This window comes from Protomyctophum parallelum (genome assembly GCF_964188405.1).
Source record: "Protomyctophum parallelum genome assembly, chromosome: 17".
Lineage (NCBI taxonomy): Eukaryota > Metazoa > Chordata > Actinopteri > Myctophiformes > Myctophidae > Protomyctophum > Protomyctophum parallelum.
This window is the reverse complement of record NC_139719.1, coordinates 40414449-40431962: the sequence shown is the minus strand read 5'-3', so window position 1 is coordinate 40431962 and position 17514 is coordinate 40414449. Positions and strand designations below refer to the sequence as shown.

Below are 17514 nucleotides of genomic sequence, written 5' to 3'. Positions count from 1 at the left end.
GTAGCGCGGCACTCGGTGTGCTATTTTGCAATAGCTAAAGTATAACCTAATGCAAGTTTAACCCATTCTGAACGGGAACCCATTTTGGTGTTGGCATCATGTTATGCTTTAGCTATTGAAAAATAGCAGATCTACAAGCTCGTAGCGCGCCACCGAGTGGCGCGCTACGAGCTTGTAGGTCTGCTATTTTTGAAAAATCGAAGAACGACTGACATTTTTGGAATCTGATCTCGGGTCAGAATGGGTTGATCAGACCAGTGTGTGTCCAGTGGAAAACTCGTATGAATCTGATCTCAGGTCAGCCCACATGGACTTATAGGACACACCTTATCATTGCTTCAATATTGCATTGTGTACAAGAAACAGGTTTGTTTTGTTGTTGTTTTTTTTGTTGTTTTTTTACACAAACAAAACATTCTGCCTTTTTCCCCCACGCTTTGTATAAAAAGTCTGCTAAAGCAAAAACACCTTTCCTAAAACAAAATTCCAGTTTTTCATAGTCCTCTAACCAGACAAAGTTAGCACAGATGGTTGTCATTTTACAAAATAACACATGTCTTAATTCTTCACATAATGGGCAGTAAAACAAAAAAATGAATTTCATTTTCAATTTCTTTCAAATCGCACACCAGACACACTCTGTCCTCCTCAGGAGTACCAAATTAATCTACCCGTTTCTAAATTGCCCAAATTCATCCTATACATTTTAGTGGTGTGTGTTTGACAGTGTTGTTTTTGGCAGCAAATTTCGATTTTAGTTTAGTCATAGTCTTTGGACTGAAACTTCATTTAGTTTTAATCACATTTTAGTCACCTGGAAATGTATTAGTGTTAGTCTAGTTTTAGTCGACTAAATGTCATAAGATTTTAGTCGACTAAATCTACAGGTGATTTAGTCGACAAAAATGTATTTTGGCGGGCCTTTATGCCGTCGTAATGAGTGTTTTTATACTTGCTGAAAATAGCCGATTTACAAGCTGCGATGCGTTGTGAGCTTGTAGATCAGCTATTTTCAGCATGCAACCAAGAGTAAAATGACTTATAGTGGATCTCTTGTCCACTAGTCCCTTCCTAACATTTTAGTCTAGTTATTATTTGTCGACGAAATTGTCAGTATATTTAGTCTTAGTTTTAGTCATCATAGCTTAGTTTTCATTTAGTTTCCATTCGTTTTTGTCAGTGGAAAAAGGTAGTCGACGAACATTTTTCGTCTTAGTTTTAGTCGACGAAAACATCACTGGTGTCTGAGAAGCAGATCTCACAGTATGGTGGTGGTTGGTTGGTCTGAGAAGCAGATCTCACAGTATGGTGGTGGTTGGTTGGTCTGAGAAGCAGATCTCACAGTATGGTGGTTGGTTGGTTGGTCTGAGAAGCAGATCTCACAGTATGGTGGTGGTTGGTTGGTCTGAGAAGCAGATCTCACAGTATGGTGGTGGTTGGTTGGGTAAGACGAAGACAACGTGGCACACGTGGAGGAGGAAGGACCGCCTAGCGAGGCGAGGAGCAGTGGCGTCTGGGAGACGCCGCGCACGCTCCCCCCCCCCACCCCCCCCCCTGCTGTCACTGTCCCGCTATATTAACGAGCGCTGTTGTCACAACACCATGCATGCCATGACTCACAAGATCAGACCCCTCTGTGTGTGTGTGTGTGTGTGTGTGTGTGTGTGTGTGTGTGTGTGTGTGTGTGTGTGTGTGTGTGTGTGTGTGTGTGTGTGTGTGTGTGTGTGTGTGTGTGTGTGTGTGTGTGTGTGTGAATACATGTGCATATTATTAGAGGGGAGATAAATGATCGGGTGGGGGGGTTGATTAGATGTGTGGAATGCTGGGGGGGGGGGGGAGGTGGGGTGGGGGGGGGGGGGAGGTGGGGTGGGGGGGGGGGTCTGGGGGGAGGGGTTCTCAAAGGGTGGTCCGGGACCCCCCCGGGGGTCCTTCCTTGAGGTGATTCCAGGGGGGGGGGGGTCTCTCTCTGATCCACCAGCATGATTAAAGTCACAGTCACTTTTATAACCGCTGTCAGTTGAAGCCAGTGGTTTTCTCCTCAACCTTTTTTCATTTCATGGCACATTATTCCATTTTGGGCTTAGCATTATGTTATGCTTTAACTATTGGAAAATAGCAGATCTACAAGCTCGTAGCGCGCCACCGAGTGGCGCGATACGAGCTTGTAGGTCTGCTATTTTTTAAAGAAAAAAAGAACGACTGACATAGAAACATAGCTTTTTCAGAAAACTGTCAGGATGTAGAAGATATTTATAGAATCTGATCTCGGGTCAAAACGGGTTATTCAGAATTTGAGACACGCGGACCACCGTTTGATGAGATTTATAGCCTCTCTGACCCAAAGTTATTGTCAGGGTTGATTTTGTCCACAATCCTGTGTTGTTTTGATGTAACCATATGAGGAGGCCAAAAATGATAATTCTTCTACATTCTCTACATTGGCTACTAGACTTTTTTTATTAGAGTTAACCCATTTTGACCTGAGATCAGATTCTAAAAATGTCTGTTTGAAAGACAGTTTTCTGAAAAAGCGATGTTTCTATGTCAGTCGTTCTTCGATTTTTAAAAAATAGCAGACCTACAAGCTCGTAAAAGCTATGAGCTTGTAGATCTGCCATTTTTCAATAGCTAAAGCATAGCTTTAGGGGTTCCCGCCCCAAAATGGATTAAAGATCTGATAAGGGTCCGTTTGGTTTCCAGGGGACCACCTGGAAGGAATCCCTTCAAGGACCTCTGGTTTAACCTATTGGTACTTTGGCTATCACAGATAGCAGATCTGTAAGTGCACCATGCTGGGCACTGATTGGTCCCCTGGCACAACACTTGTTCAGGTTGGGGGGGGGGGGGGGGGGGGGGGGTCACCAACATGTCTGTACATGACCAGACAATGTTGTTTTTGGCAGCAAATTTCTATTTTAGTTTTAGTCTTTGGAATGAAACTTCATTTAGTTTTAGTCACATTTTAGTCACCTGGAATGTTTTAGTGTTAGTCTAGTATTAGTCGACTAAATCTGCAGTTCATTCAGTCGACTAAAATGTATTTTGGTAATGTGGCGCAAACCTTTGAATATATATTCTTTCGGAGCGAACGCTTTTTTTTTTTTTTTTTTTTTTTTTTAAGATATTTTTTTGTGGCTTACGCCTTTATTGATTTTTTAAGGGATAGAAAGTAGGCTGACAGGAAACGGGAGAGAGATGGGGGGATGACATGCGGTAAAGGCCGTGTCGGGTCCGGGAGTCGAACCCGCGGCACACCGCGACTGGATCACCAGTCCGGTGCCCAGACCGTTACGCTACGGCCTGGGCCGGAAGCGAATGCTTTTTAACTAAAATCTTTGCTTCTGGGGGGGGGGGGAGGTCCCTGGAACAACACATTTTCGGATGGGGGTCGGCGGCCAATTACACACATATATATTTGGGGGTCCTTGACATGAAAATGTTTGAGAACACTGACAGAAACATGGGGTTTTAACCCTGTGAGAACCACTGACAGAAACATGGGGTTTTAACCCTGTGAGAACCACTGACAGAAACATGGGGTTTTAACCCTGTGAGAACCACTGACAGAAACATGGGGTTTTAACCCTGTGAGAACCACTGACAGAAACATGGGGTTTTAACCCTGTGAGAACCACTGACAGAAACATGGGGTTTTAACCCTGTGAGAACCACTGACAGAAACATGGGGTTTTAACCCTGTGAGAACCACTGACAGAAACATGGGGTTTTAACCCTGTGAGAACACTGACAGAAACATGGGGTTTTAACCCTGTGAGAACCACTGACAGAAACATGGGGTTTTAACCCTGTGAGAACACTGACAGAAACATGGGGTTTTAACCCTGTGAGAACACTGACAGAAACATGGGGTTTTAACCCTGTGAGAACCACTGACAGAAACATGGGGTTTTAACCCTGTGAGAACCACTGACAGAAACATGGGGTTTTAACCCTGTGAGAACCACTGACAGAAACATGAGGTTTTAACCCTGTGAGAACACGGACAGAAACATGGGGTTTTAACCCTGTGAGAACCACTGACAGAAACATGGGGTTTTAACCCTGTGAGAACCACTGACAGAAACATGGGGTTTTAACCCTGTGAGAACCACTGACAGAAACATGGGGTTTTAACCCTGTGAGAACCACTGACAGAAACATGGGGTTTTAACCCTGTGAGAACCACTGACAGAAACATGTGGTTTTAACCCTGTGAGAACCACTGACAGAAACATGTGGTTTTAACCCTGTGAGAACACTGACAGAAACATGGGGTTTTAACCCTGTGAGAACACTGACAGAAACATGGGGTTTTAACCCTGTGAGAACCACTGACAGAAACATGGGGTTTTAACCCTGTGAGAACACTGACAGAAACATGGGGGTTTAACCCTGTGAGAACCACTGACAGAAACATGGGGTTTTAACCCTGTGAGAACCACTGACAGAAACATGGGGTTTTTCAGAAAACAAAACTGTCTTGACATGGAGTTGTTCTGTTCTTGCCAATGTTCTGGCAATCCAGAGACACTGCCTTGTATGCCTCTCTCTCTCTCTCTCTCTCTCTCTCTCTCTCTCTCTCTCTCTCTCTCTCTCCCCTTCTCCTAGCCCATTTATCTACCCCCACATTATTTCTCACTCACTCATGTTGCAAACACAAAATAGCATTTGGTTGGTTGCTATGGCAGCCACCCCACCCCACCCCTCCCCTCCCTATCCCCGCAGGCCACCCGCCCGCCCCAGGATTGTGTGTTGGTTGGAAAGAGACGGAATTAGCTGGGTTCCCTCCCTGGGCTCCCAGTCCCAATGCTTCAGGCGCACACACTGGAAAAGCTAACAAAAGATAGACAACAACGCTAACACACTGAAGCTACAAAGCGACGCTGCGCAGCGTGTCTTTGACTGAGTCACTGTTTGTCGACGACGCGTTCATTGACGTCAAGCATGCATGCGTGGTACGCGTACAAAGGACTTTTAGTCAATTAGTCCTAATTAGTCCCCACCCGTTAGAAACAGCAATTGTGTGAAGATGGAGAGAAGATGAGTCGAAATGGTTAAACACTCCCTTGGTTTTTGTAACTTTGTAGTTGAATTCAGCTCAACTTCAGCTTGTATATTTTGTAGCTAGTACAAACGTCATGTCGCTGGCTTCCATCTAAAATGACTAAGGACTAAGGACTAAGGACTTTCATTACACAGCGTTTATGAGTGGGAGGGTCTCTTTGTATATCATCTCCATAGCAGCACACACACACACAGACTGACACGTGCGCTGTACCAATCCAGCCTGTGTTACTAGCAACACAGCTCAGTGCTTCTCAAAGTGGGGTCCCGGGACCCCCGGGGGTCCTTGAGGAAGCTCCAGGGGGTCCCCAAACGAAATGATAGTTTGGAACCAAATGGACCCTTATTATGGGTCTGTTAAATAAACATTGATTTTACAATATGTCTCAGAAATCGAAATGCCATTAACGCATTAATTTCTTTCAAAATAGAAGCTCTGGGTGTCGGGAAGACATTTCCATGTCTGGTTTTTCTTGTCTTAATCTCTTTGTGTTTGTGTTTCTTCTTGTCTTCTCACAGCAAAGCCTGCTGAGGCAGCAGGAGCGCGTGGAGGAGAGGGTCCAGGACATCGAGGAGCAACTCTGCAAGCTGGACTCGGACAAGTGTGTGGTGGAGGTACGTAATTATACGCTCTGCTGCTCCTCTGAGGACCGTACCAAAACGGATGTAACGTATACGCTCTGCTCCTCCTCTGAGGCCGTGCCAAAACGGACGTAACGTATACGCTCTGCTCCTCCTCTGAGGCCGTACCAAAACGGATGTAACGTATACGCTCTGCTCCTCCTCTGAGGACCGTACCAAAACGGACGTAACGTATACTCTCTGCTCCTCCTCCTCTGAGGCCGTACCAAAACGGATGTAACGTATACGCTCTGCTCCTCCTCTGAGGCCGTACCAAAACGGACGTAACGTATACGCTCTGCTCCTCCTCCTCTGAGGACCGTACCAAAACGGACGTAACGTATACGCTCTGCTCCTCCTCCTCTGAGGCCGTACCAAAACGGACGTAACGTATACGCTCTGCTGCTCCTCTGAGGACCGTACCAAAACGGACGTAACGTATACGCTCTGCTGCTCCTCCTCTGAGGACCGTACCAAAACGGACGTAACGTATACGCTCTGCTCCTCCTCTGAGGCCGTACCAAAACGGACGTAACGTATACACTCTGCTCCTCCTCTGAGGCCGTACCAAAACGGATGTAACGTATACGCTCTGCTCCTCCTCTGAGGCCGTACCAAAACGGACGTAACGTATACACTCTGCTCCTCCTCTGAGGCCGTACCAAAACGGATGTAACGTATACGCTCTGCTCCTCCTCCTCTGAGGACCGTACCAAAACGGACGTAACGTATACGCTCTGCTCCTCCTCTGAGGTCGTACCAAAACGGACGTAACGTATACGCTCTGCTCCTCCTCTGAGGTCGTACCAAAACGGACGTAACGTATACGCTCTGCTCCTCCTCTGAGGCCGTACCAAAACGGACGTAACGTATACGCTCTGCTCCTCCTCTGAGGACCGTACCAAAACGGACGTAACGTATACGCTCTGCTCCTCCTCCTCTGAGGCCGTACCAAAACGGACGTTAATTATACGCTCTGCTCCTCCTGAGGACCGTACCAAAACGGACGTAACGTATACGCTCTGCTCCTCCTCTGAGGACCGTACCAAAACGGACGTAACGTATACGCTCTGCTCCTCCTCTGAGGCCGTACCAAAACGGACGTTAATTATACGCTCTGCTCCTCCTGAGGACCGTACCAAAACGGACATAACGTATACGCTCTGCTCCTCCTCTGAGGCCGTACCAAAACGGACGTAACGTATACGCTCTGCTCCTCCTCTGAGGACCGTACCAAAACGGACGTAACGTATACGCTCTGCTCCTCCTCTGAGGCCGTACCAAAACGGACGTAACGTATACGCTCTGCTCCTCCTCTGAGGACCGTACCAAAACGGACGTAACGTATACGCTCTGCTCCTCCTCTGAGGCCGTACCAAAAACGGACGTAACGTATACGCTCTGCTCCTCCTCCTCTGAGGCCGTACCAAAAACGGACGTAACGTATACGCTCTGCTGCTCCTCCTCTGAGGCCGTACCAAAAACGGAACCAAATTGATTAAAAATAATCAGACCTCTCCTTTACTGCGCTGCAGTACAGCGAAGCCCACGGCCCGTCGCCAGTAAACCTAGACCTCTGGGTACTGTTGGTGCGTCTTGGAACGTCTCGTGTAAACCCGAGGTCAGGTCAGGTGCGTCTCCTCTTGATCTCTAGATTCTAGGGGGACGCGTTCTAGCGTGCACCGTTCCGTACGTACCGTACCTGCGCGTGCACGTCACAACTTCTTTGGGGTACCACGGTGTGGTACTGCGTTCTACGAGCGTGACACCAGGACAATAACAATGACAGACAAATGGAGAGTATGCACATGTATGGTTTTCCCCATCAGGACACGCCCCCCTCATCTAGACTGAGTGGCAGAACATTGAGCAGCATGTTGGAGTTTGGAAGCACTCGTTGGAAATCACTCAACCGTCCTGCCGTACCACCTGTTTCTAAATGTCACATAATGCAGGAGGAAGCAAAATGTTGTGTTATGGAAAACAAGCACTTCCAAACTCTGACACTTAGAAGAAATATAATCAAATGCAGGGCATTTCTTGACAGAAAGTAGCTCATAACGTTTCTATGGTGGATTTTTTATGAAACAAAAACTTTGCAGATAGAAAGAGGTTAATTCAAGCTTTTCGTACAGCTGCAATGTTGGTGAGTTTAACATTGTTTAATGCAATCAGACAGGACTTTTCTGTGTGTTCTGTCGAGGCCACAAGGTAGTTTGTTGCCACTCAGTGGGTGTTCCCGCATAACTTCCAGGTACGATGATGTCATGTGCATAACCCTCTATAACAATGCTATACCACTACATGGGAAGCTCACGGAGAAACCGGGGAATCTAATACAGTAAGTGACCTTATTGTCACTAAAATGTATGCCTTCGCCACTAAACTAATATAACCCATTTTGACCTGAGATCAGATTCTAAAAATGTCTTCTACATCCTGACAGTTTTCTGAAAAAGCTGTTTCTATGTCAGTCGTTCTACAAGCTGATCTACAAGCTCGTAGCGCGCCACTCGGTGGCGCGATATGAGCTTGTAGATCAGCTATTTTTCAATATCTAAAGCATAACATGATGCTAACACCAAAAGGTGTTCATGCCAAAGCACAGACACGCTCCTCTGAGGGCGTACCGAATTGAACCAAATGGACCCGTCACGGGTCCATTTGGTTCCGTTTGGTAGGCCCCTCCCAGAGGGAACTGAACACTTGAGGATTGCATTCTGCGTTGTGCGTTGACAGTCATCTTCCTTTCCGTGTGTGTGTGTGTGTGTGTGTGTGTGTGTGTGTGTGTCTGCGCTCGGCCGCTCGCACACGCTGTGGGTTGTGCAGTTTCCTTAGTCGTGATGTAACCAGGCCAGTTGGTGAGATATCTTGCTGCGTTGCTCCATTGATTGCAAATTGACGTTCCAAAAATAGTCTCCTCGTTGGCTTACCTACTGTATACATACAGTGAAACAATAAGTCACTTTTTTAGGGCGTAAACAAACACAAAAAGCTATATATATACCACCCCAAAACCCGGTACAGTATTTACGGTATATTTATCTATCTGAAGATCCATGGATCAGATTAAATAGCCAAATATAGACGGAAAATAGACGGTCTCCATGCATGAGCTTGCGTGAGCTTGTAGATCTGCTACTTGAAGGCCCTCATCAAACCCTGTATATTCAACAACACACTGCCCCCGCTGCCACCCTTAGATCTCCATATATGGAGCTGACCTGTTCTGACATTCCATATCTTGATCTGACCTCATCATCACACCCTGTACACTCAAGACACGCTCCATATATGGCCAGTGCACGAGGTCGTCTTACTGGTACTAGTAACGGGTCTCATGGTCGCAGGCGACGTATTTCCTGTAGGCGGAGCCGCCATAGCTGCGGGGTAAACCCGCACCTCTTCTACTACAGTGAACGGTAGAGTGACTGATGTTAGTTTGCCTCAAACGTTACTCTTTTACCTGCTTTTTACTAAACACTAACATTACAAAGATGCCCAGAACATCGGGATGAACCTGTGTAGTTTATGGCTGCTCCAACAGTAGAGATGAACCTGTGTAGTTTATGGCTGCTCCAACAGTAGAGATGAACCTGTGTAGTTTATGGCTGCTCCAACAGTAGAGATGAACCTGTGTAGTTTATGGCTGCTCCAACAGTAGAGATGAACCTGTGTAGTTTATGGCTGCTCCAACAGTAGAGATGAACCTGTGTAGTTTATGGCTGCTCCAACAGTAGAGATGAACCTGTGTAGTTTATGGCTGCTCCAACAGTAGAGATGAACCTGTGTAGTTTATGGCTGCTCCAACAGTAGAGATGAACCTGTGTAGTTTATGGCTGCTCCAACAGTAGAGATGAACCTGTGTAGTTTATGGCTGCTCCAACAGTAGAGATGAACCTGTGTAGTTTATGGCTGCTCCAACAGTAGAGATGAACCTGTGTAGTTTATGGCTGCTCCAACAGTAGAGGCAACGTCCCAATAAAGACCGAGACCAGAGCCATAGAGTAATGGTTGAGACGAAGCAGTGGAAGGTCCTGAAAGATACATAACGTCAGTCTTACCCGATACCCAATCTTTCTGTTTTATGAACACAAAGCTGCTTGCTGTACTTTATACCTCATACTTTAAATGCTTAGTATAGCGTATAGCGAAGCTAAAACGCTCCGGTTTGGGTCTCTCTATCCTTTTATTAAGCCATTCTGAACGGGAACCCATTTTGGTGTTATAGCATCATGTTATGCTTTAGCTATTGAAAAATAGCAGACCTACAAGCTCGTAGCGCGCCACTCGGTGGCGCGCTATGAGCTTGTAGATCTGCTATTTTTTGAAAAAAAAATATTTTTGAAAAGTCGAAGAACGACTGACATTTTTAGAATCTGATCTCAGGTCAGAATGGGTTATAATCAGACCAGTGTGTGTCCAGTGGAAACCTCGTATGAATCTGATCTCAGGTCAGAATGGGTTAACTCTATGGTGTGTGTGTGTGTGTGTGTGCGTTGCGTGTGTTTCTCAGGACCGTGTGTGCGAGCTGAAGGAGGAGGTGCGTGTGCAGTACCAGTATTAACTCTATGGTGTGTGTGTGTGTGTGTGTGTGTGTGTGTGTGTGTGTGCGTGTGCGTGTTTCTCAGGACCGTGTGTGCGAGCTGAAGGAGGAGGTGCGTGTGCAGTACCAGCGCATGCACCAGCTCCTGGAGGAGGACCTGTCCAAGACGCTGGAGGTCCTGGAGCGCGCCCAGTCGCGGTTCTGCCAGGACAACGCCGCGCAGGTCCTGGCGCTGGGCGAGCAGCGGCACGACGCCCACAAGCTGCTCAGCTCCGTCACCACGGCCTTCACCAAGGCAGAGGAGCTGAGCTTCATGAAGAACACCAAGCCTGTCCGCATCCTCATGGACCGGTGAGAGAGAGAGAGAGAGACACTCACACACACAGAGAGAGAGAGAGGAGAGACGCGTTGTGAGCTTGTAGATCTGCTCTAATTCTGCAGTGCACTGCGCTGCTCAGAGGGGGACAACAGGGGTCCCCACGACGTGACGGCTGGGCGTCGCTTAAAGGAGAATTCCATACTAAAAGGCTTTCTTACCTTTCTTTGTAGTTGTTACGTCCCCTATTTCCCCTACCATAAGCCCTCAGTGAATTGCATTGGATTGAAGGGGGCTATGGGGTGTTGTGCTAATTCGCTTATTTCCATCGAAATAAGTAGTAAAGTGTGCCGCTTGGGATATTATTTACATTATGAAGAGAGGATATATACAAAAATAACATAATTTTGAGCAATGGAAATATTGTAGTAACAACTACAAAGAGAGCATGGAATTCTCCTTTAACGGGAGGATGAAGAAGTGACGCCGGTTGGGAGGAGGAAGAGACGCGCGGCCGCCGGAGGCCCCAAACTGCCACGGAACGGGCTGCGATATTAGACATGTTTCAGGGAGAACTCTCGGGGCCTCTAGCCGTCGGCGCTCTACGCAGTTGCGTGGTTTGCGTAGTGCTAATAACCGCCCCCTGGAGAAAAGGGATATTGGCTTCCGTTCTTACACTCAGAGGTACAGATGCGTATGCGTTATGAGGTCTTCACCGGTCCACCTTGACCGACCCGTACCCAAATAGACCCATACAGTTTGTACCCAGAACAACCCAATGGACCCGGCTGTTATTAGGAGGGCTCCCTGGCTGGAACAACATATTCTCAGATGGGGGTCGGCGGCCAAATACATATAATTGTGGGGCTCCTTGACATGAAAATGTTGGAGAACCACTGACACAGAAAACTGTCAGGATTTAGAAGAATTTTGTAGAATCGACCTCGGGTCCAAATGGGTTACTTAATCTTCCACCTGGTGTGTATCTATAGCTCAGTCAGGAACTCTCTCTACGCTGAAGGGCACTGTGACACTCCTAGAATATAACTTTAGAATTCACTAAATATACACACGCTATAACGGCACTAATATTTATAGACACAATACACGGGACACACACTGACGACATCTACACACGACCACAAGTCGTGACACTAATTGTGTCATTGTATTGAAAACAAGCACTTCCAAACTCTGACACTTGGAAAAATAATCAAATGCAGGGCATTTCTTGACAGAAAAGTAGCTAATAACGTTTCTCTGGTGGATTTTTAAGAATCAAAAAGTGAAAAGCTAGAGGATAATTCAAGCTTTTCGTACAGCTGCAATGTTGATGAGTTTAACATTGTTTAATCAGGTTTAATCAGACAGACTTTTTTCTGTTTGGATGAATAGGCTGTCGATGCCAGAAAGTATTTTTTTGCCACTCAGTGGGCGTTCCCGCATAACTTCCAGGTACGATGATGTCACGCGCATACCCTCTATAGTTGTCTGTCTACGCGAGACCAGTTCTTTCCTAACTATCATTCATTCAGCTCAGAACCTCTTAAAGGGACACTTCACCCTTTTTGCAAAAAAATATATGTTAATGACGTTTAGAAGCTTTAGAACTCTTTCCTGGGGGTCTTTATGTAATATGTGGTTTTAGATATTTTAGATTGTAGCAGTGAGCACAGTGTCTCTGATGTCATGGACACTGGTCTCACTACCTTCCTGGACTACAAATCCCATAATTATTTGGTGCACTGCTCCTCCTTGTGGATAGGGGGAGAGCTGTCTTACTGAGACAACATGTATTCCAGGAAGGTAGTGAGCCCAGTGTCCATGACATCAGAGACACTGGGCTCACTGCTACAATCTAAAATATCTAAAACCACATATTACATACATAAAGACCCCCAGGAAAGAGTTCTAAAGCTTCTAAAGGTCATTAACATATCTTTTTTTGCAAAAAGGGTGAAGTGTCCCTTTAAGGCTCATACATACTCCAGTTTTTGGTGGTAGCTTATCACCGCGGTGTAGTTTTTTAAAGGGTTGTAAAACTACACCATTACATCAGTCGCGGTGGTGATCAGCTATCACCACGGACACAGACCCATCTCTCTGTTTTTACTATCAGACAAGTCTTTATCACCCCGTTCACTGATTGGTCTAGAAGTTGGGTAAACCAACAGGGAGGTGGGGTCAATCCTTATAAGGACATCACCGCCAGTATATGACATGGCCTCAACTCTTATCACCGTTCTAGGTGATAAGCTATCACCTAAAATGGTGAACCTTTTTATTGTATAAAATGTATGCAGTAGTCAGGACCTCCTGGAAGAACACGGGTATTGTTGTAAACTAAAGGAAAGGTGCTATGTTTACCCAGGGTAACTGGACTAAGCTCAAGAACTTGTTTTTACAGCCAGGCCCTGCTCAAACATTTCATGGTAGGGGTTCAATGCCATGTCCAAGGGCACTTCAGCGGTGGTAATTTTAACATGCCGGTCCGGGGATACGAACTATAGCGACCTTCCGATATCAAGACCGCTCCGCAAACCGTTCGGCCACCGCTGCCCCATGTCATGTCATGTTCCCAACGGGGTGACTTTGTCATTAACGTGTGTGTGTGCGTGTGTGTGTGTGTGTGTGTGTGTGTGTGCGCGCTCGTGTGTGTGTGTTGTGTGTGTGTGTGTGTGTGTGTGTGCGTGCGTGTCCTGACTGCAGGTCCCAGGCGTGTGTGGGCAGTGCGCTCCCTCCGTACAAAGTGGGCAGTCTGAACTCCAAGCTGTTCCTGTCGGAGCTCTCCAAGAGAGAGAAGAGCCTGAGGAGAACCCTGGAAGGTAAGCTCCACCATGCTGGACACGGTGCTCACCGTCTGGGTTAAAACCTCCACCATGCTGGACACGGTGCTCACCGTCTGGGTTAAAACCTCCACCATGCTGGACACGGTGCTCACCGTCTGGGTTAAAATGCTGGACACGGTGCTCACCGTCTGGGTTAAAATGTTGGACACGGTGCTCACCGTCTGGGTTAAATTGTTGGACACGGTGCTCACCGTCTGGGTTAAAATGTTGGACACGGTGCTCACCGTCTGGGTTAAAATGTTGGACGGTGCTCACCGTCTGGGTTAAAACCTCCACCATGCTGGACACGGTGCTCACCGTCTGGGTTAAAACCTCCACCATGCTGGACACGGTGCTCACCGTCTGGGTTAAAATGTTGGACACGGTGCTCACCGTCTGGGTTAAAATGTTGGACGGTGCTCACCGTCTGGGTTAAAACCTCCACCATGCTGGACACTGTGCTCACCGTCTGGGTTAAAACCTCCACCATGCTGGACACAGTGTTCACCGTCTGGGTTCAACCCACTCTGACCTGAGATCAGATTAAAAAAAATGTCTTCTACATCCTGACAGTTTTCCATTCTGACCTGAGATCAGATTCTAAAAATGTCTTCTATGTCAGTCGCTCTTCGATTTTTCAAGAATAGCAGACCTTCAAGCTTCGAGCTTGTAGATCTGCTATTTTTCAATAGCTAAAGCACGACATGATGCTAACACCAAAAGGGGTTCCCATCCAAAATGGGTTAAAACGTATCAGTGGTGTAGTGTTTCTTTTTTTTTGGCATCACATTAAGATTTTAGTTTTAGTCATAGTCTCTTGAATGGATTTAGTCTAATTTTAGTCACCCGGAATGTTAAATATCGTGTGATTTTAGTCGACTAAATCTACAGTCGATTTTAATGTATTTTGGTGGGCCTTGATGCCATCGTAATGACTGTTTTTACACTTGCTGAAAATAGCAGATCTACAAGCTCACAACGCGTCGCAGCACAGCGCGTTGTGAGCTTGTAGATCTGCTATTTTCAGCATGCAACCTAGTGTAAAATGACTTATACTGGATCTCTCGTCCACTAGTCCACTAACATGGCCTGAGGCCGATTCTAAAAAAAATAAAAAAATCTTCTAAATCCTAAACGTTTTCTGAAAAACCCTATGTTTCTATGTCAGTGGTCCCCAAACTATTCCTATTTGGCCGCCGACCCCCATCTGAAAATATGTTGTTCCAGCGACCCCCCCCCAGATTTGAGTAAATCTTTCAAAAAATACCAGATCTACAAGCTCGTAGCTTGTCTGCGGGGACATATATAACCGGTACGTACGCAAGGCAGCCGGGAATTCTATTTTATGTCTACACAATTATAGAGAATGTAAAGTAATTGTTATTTTGATCAACATTTCAATACAGCATGTAATTGTGGACAAATGAATTTAACCGACAACAAAATATTGTTTTTGTGTCTATTTTCGTTTTAATCCAAAATGAGTTAAAGGTATATTCAGTGATTTCACTTAATTCAAATATCACTTATTTTTTTGTTTTGTTGTGATAATCCTCCCTACTATAGAGTGTGCTGGCCATATAAGGAGTTCCTCCCTGTCCCCAGTTAACCCCTGGGGGTCAAAAAACCTTAGGTTTTGTTTTTGACTCTCTATCCTGATTGGACGAAAGGCTGGGTCCCACAGCCAAAAACGAAACCTAAGGTTTTTTGAGTGAAATCACTGAATATACCTTTAATAGCACAGGCAGACTATTCACATACTAGAGCATGTCTGAAATAAGTGTCGGAGCTGAAATTGACATGTAAATATGAAATAAATGCTTAATCATGTAACTAGGTGTAATGTTAGAGTCCACAGAAGTGAACCTTTAAGCCATATCTCCAAAACTGGTGGGTCAAACTGAACAACCAATATGTCAATTTGAAGCTATGATTCCCTGCTTTCATATGATATGAAAAAAGATCCAATGCCAGTCTCTCAGACAAATTTTGTCACAAATGTCATCAGATGGTTATCCGTGTGGCTCAAATTCCAAATATGTAATGGACCTTGATATGAAAAGGGTTGAAAACCACTGCATTAGATTATTATCTAATCACGTCAACATTCAAGTGCAACTATCAGAAGATGTAACCCAGGTAAAGTAATGCGACGTCGTTGTAACTAAAGTCTCCCAGTCGCACCTGTCCAAAGTAACATCTGATACGGAATATAGCCAATCTACAAGCTTCACAGGGTGTCGATATATTGCCATTTAGGTAAATGATATAACAGGTCGTTTCGAGGAAGAAATCTGATTGGTTGAAACAGCCTTCTAGTCGTGGTTCAAACGAGCACCACGTACTCCACACCTAATCAAAACAAATAATTCAGCAGCAAACTCGGTGGCTAGGCTAACTAGTTTCTGTTTTAAGGGTAACTGTTGTATAATTGCAATATTAGACGTGTGATTTAACGTGTAATATTGCTTAATTATGTAACAATATAAATAGCAGTCAGTCTGCCAGGTAAACGTCTGTGTCTCGTCTTTGTACGATTGATGCCCGACTACCACGCAAAGATGATAAAGATGATTCTGATTCTCTCCCCCCCCCCAGCTCCCCTCACCCCCCCCTCCTCCTTCCTCCAGGTGGTCCCGGCCTACCCCAGCGGTGGTCAAAGCTCCGGCTCGGGGGCCGAGAAGAGGAAGCACGCCACCGCCTTCCCGGACGGCGTTGGCGGCAACAACAACAACACCGCGGGCAGCAACAAGACCGCCGCGGCCGCCTTCAAAGACTCCTCCTCTTCCTCCTCCTCCGCCAATAAGCAGCCCTACCTGGGATCCTCCTCCTCCGGCGAGGGCCACTCCTCCTCCTCCTCCTCGTCGGCCAATCAGCAGCAGCAGCCGCTGGGCCCCTGCGGCCCCCCCTCCTCCCACGAGGGCGGGCCCCCGGCGGCGTCGGCCAACCACGGCTCTGTGTTCGGCGCGTCGCCTCACGGCGTTGGCCCCGCCTCCTCCCAGCAGGCCGTGCCGTACGGCCGTAAGATCCTGGTGTGCACCATGGACAACTGCTACTGCTCGGGCGTGCCCTCGGTGTCGGGGCCCCACCGCGGCGTGGGCCCCCACGGGCCCCCCTACCCGCGGCCCCCCCCGGCGGGCTCCTTCCCCTGGGGGGTGAGCGCCCACCAGGACGTGTACCCGCCGCCGCCCCCCCCTCCCCCGCCGCCCGGCCTGGGCGGCGCCCACGCGGCGGGCTCCATGCAGGGCCTGGCCGTGCGCGACTGGATCGACGCCTCGCAGACGCACAGACACGCCGACTTCTACGGGCTGTACGGGCAGCCCGCCGCCAAGCACTACGTCACCAGTTAACACCATGACGCACACACACACGCACACACGCACACGCACGCAAGCACACACACACACACACACACACATGCACGCAAGCACACACACACACACACACACACACACACACACACACACACTTGTGTTACTATACTTGTGAGGACGTCAACATTTTAGGTTGCTGGTTTTATGAATGCCATTTTTTTTACCGTAAGCCTAAAGCCCAAAAAGTGTAGATCTACAAGGATGTAGAGTGGCTATTTTAAGAGAACTACACTGGTATTAAATCAGACATAAGCCCTAACCCAGGACTGCACTGGTATTAAATCAGACATAAGCCCTAACCCAGAACTACACTGGTATTAAATCAGACATAAGCCTAACCCCCTAACCCAGAACTACACTGGTATTAAATCAGACATAAGCCCTAACCCAGAACTACACTGGTATTAAATCAGACATAAGCCCTAACCCAGGACTGCACTGGTATTAAATCAGACATAAGCCCTAACCCAGGACTGCACTGGTATTAAATCAGACATAAGCCCTAACCCAGAACTACACTGGTATTAAATCAGACATAAGCCTAACCCCCTAACCCAGGACTACACTGGTATTAAATCAGACATAAGCCTAACCCAGGACTACACTGGTATTAAATCAGACATAAGTCCTAACCCCCTAACCCAGGACTACACTGGTATTAAATCAGACATAGGCCCTAACCCAGGACTACACTGGTATTAAATCAGACATAGGCCCTAACCCCCTAACCCAGAACTACACTGGTATTAAATCAGACATAAGCCC

At 46.8% G+C, this 17514-nt stretch overlaps 1 protein-coding gene across 1 annotated transcript in view; it reads left to right on the top strand.

The window, feature by feature from the left end:
* trim8b (tripartite motif containing 8b) overlaps positions 1-17010 on the top strand; it is a 36330-nt gene extending 19320 nt beyond the window's left edge. Inside the window, exons 4-7 of the mRNA XM_083788169.1 lie at positions 5584-5679; positions 10317-10582; positions 13257-13372; positions 15974-17010. Of these exons, the coding sequence (XP_083644295.1) occupies positions 5584-5679; positions 10317-10582; positions 13257-13372; positions 15974-16725 (1230 nt within the window). The 3' untranslated portion in view covers positions 16726-17010. The remainder of the gene's footprint in view (positions 1-5583; positions 5680-10316; positions 10583-13256; positions 13373-15973) is intronic.
* The last annotated feature ends 504 nt before the right edge of the window (positions 17011-17514 follow it).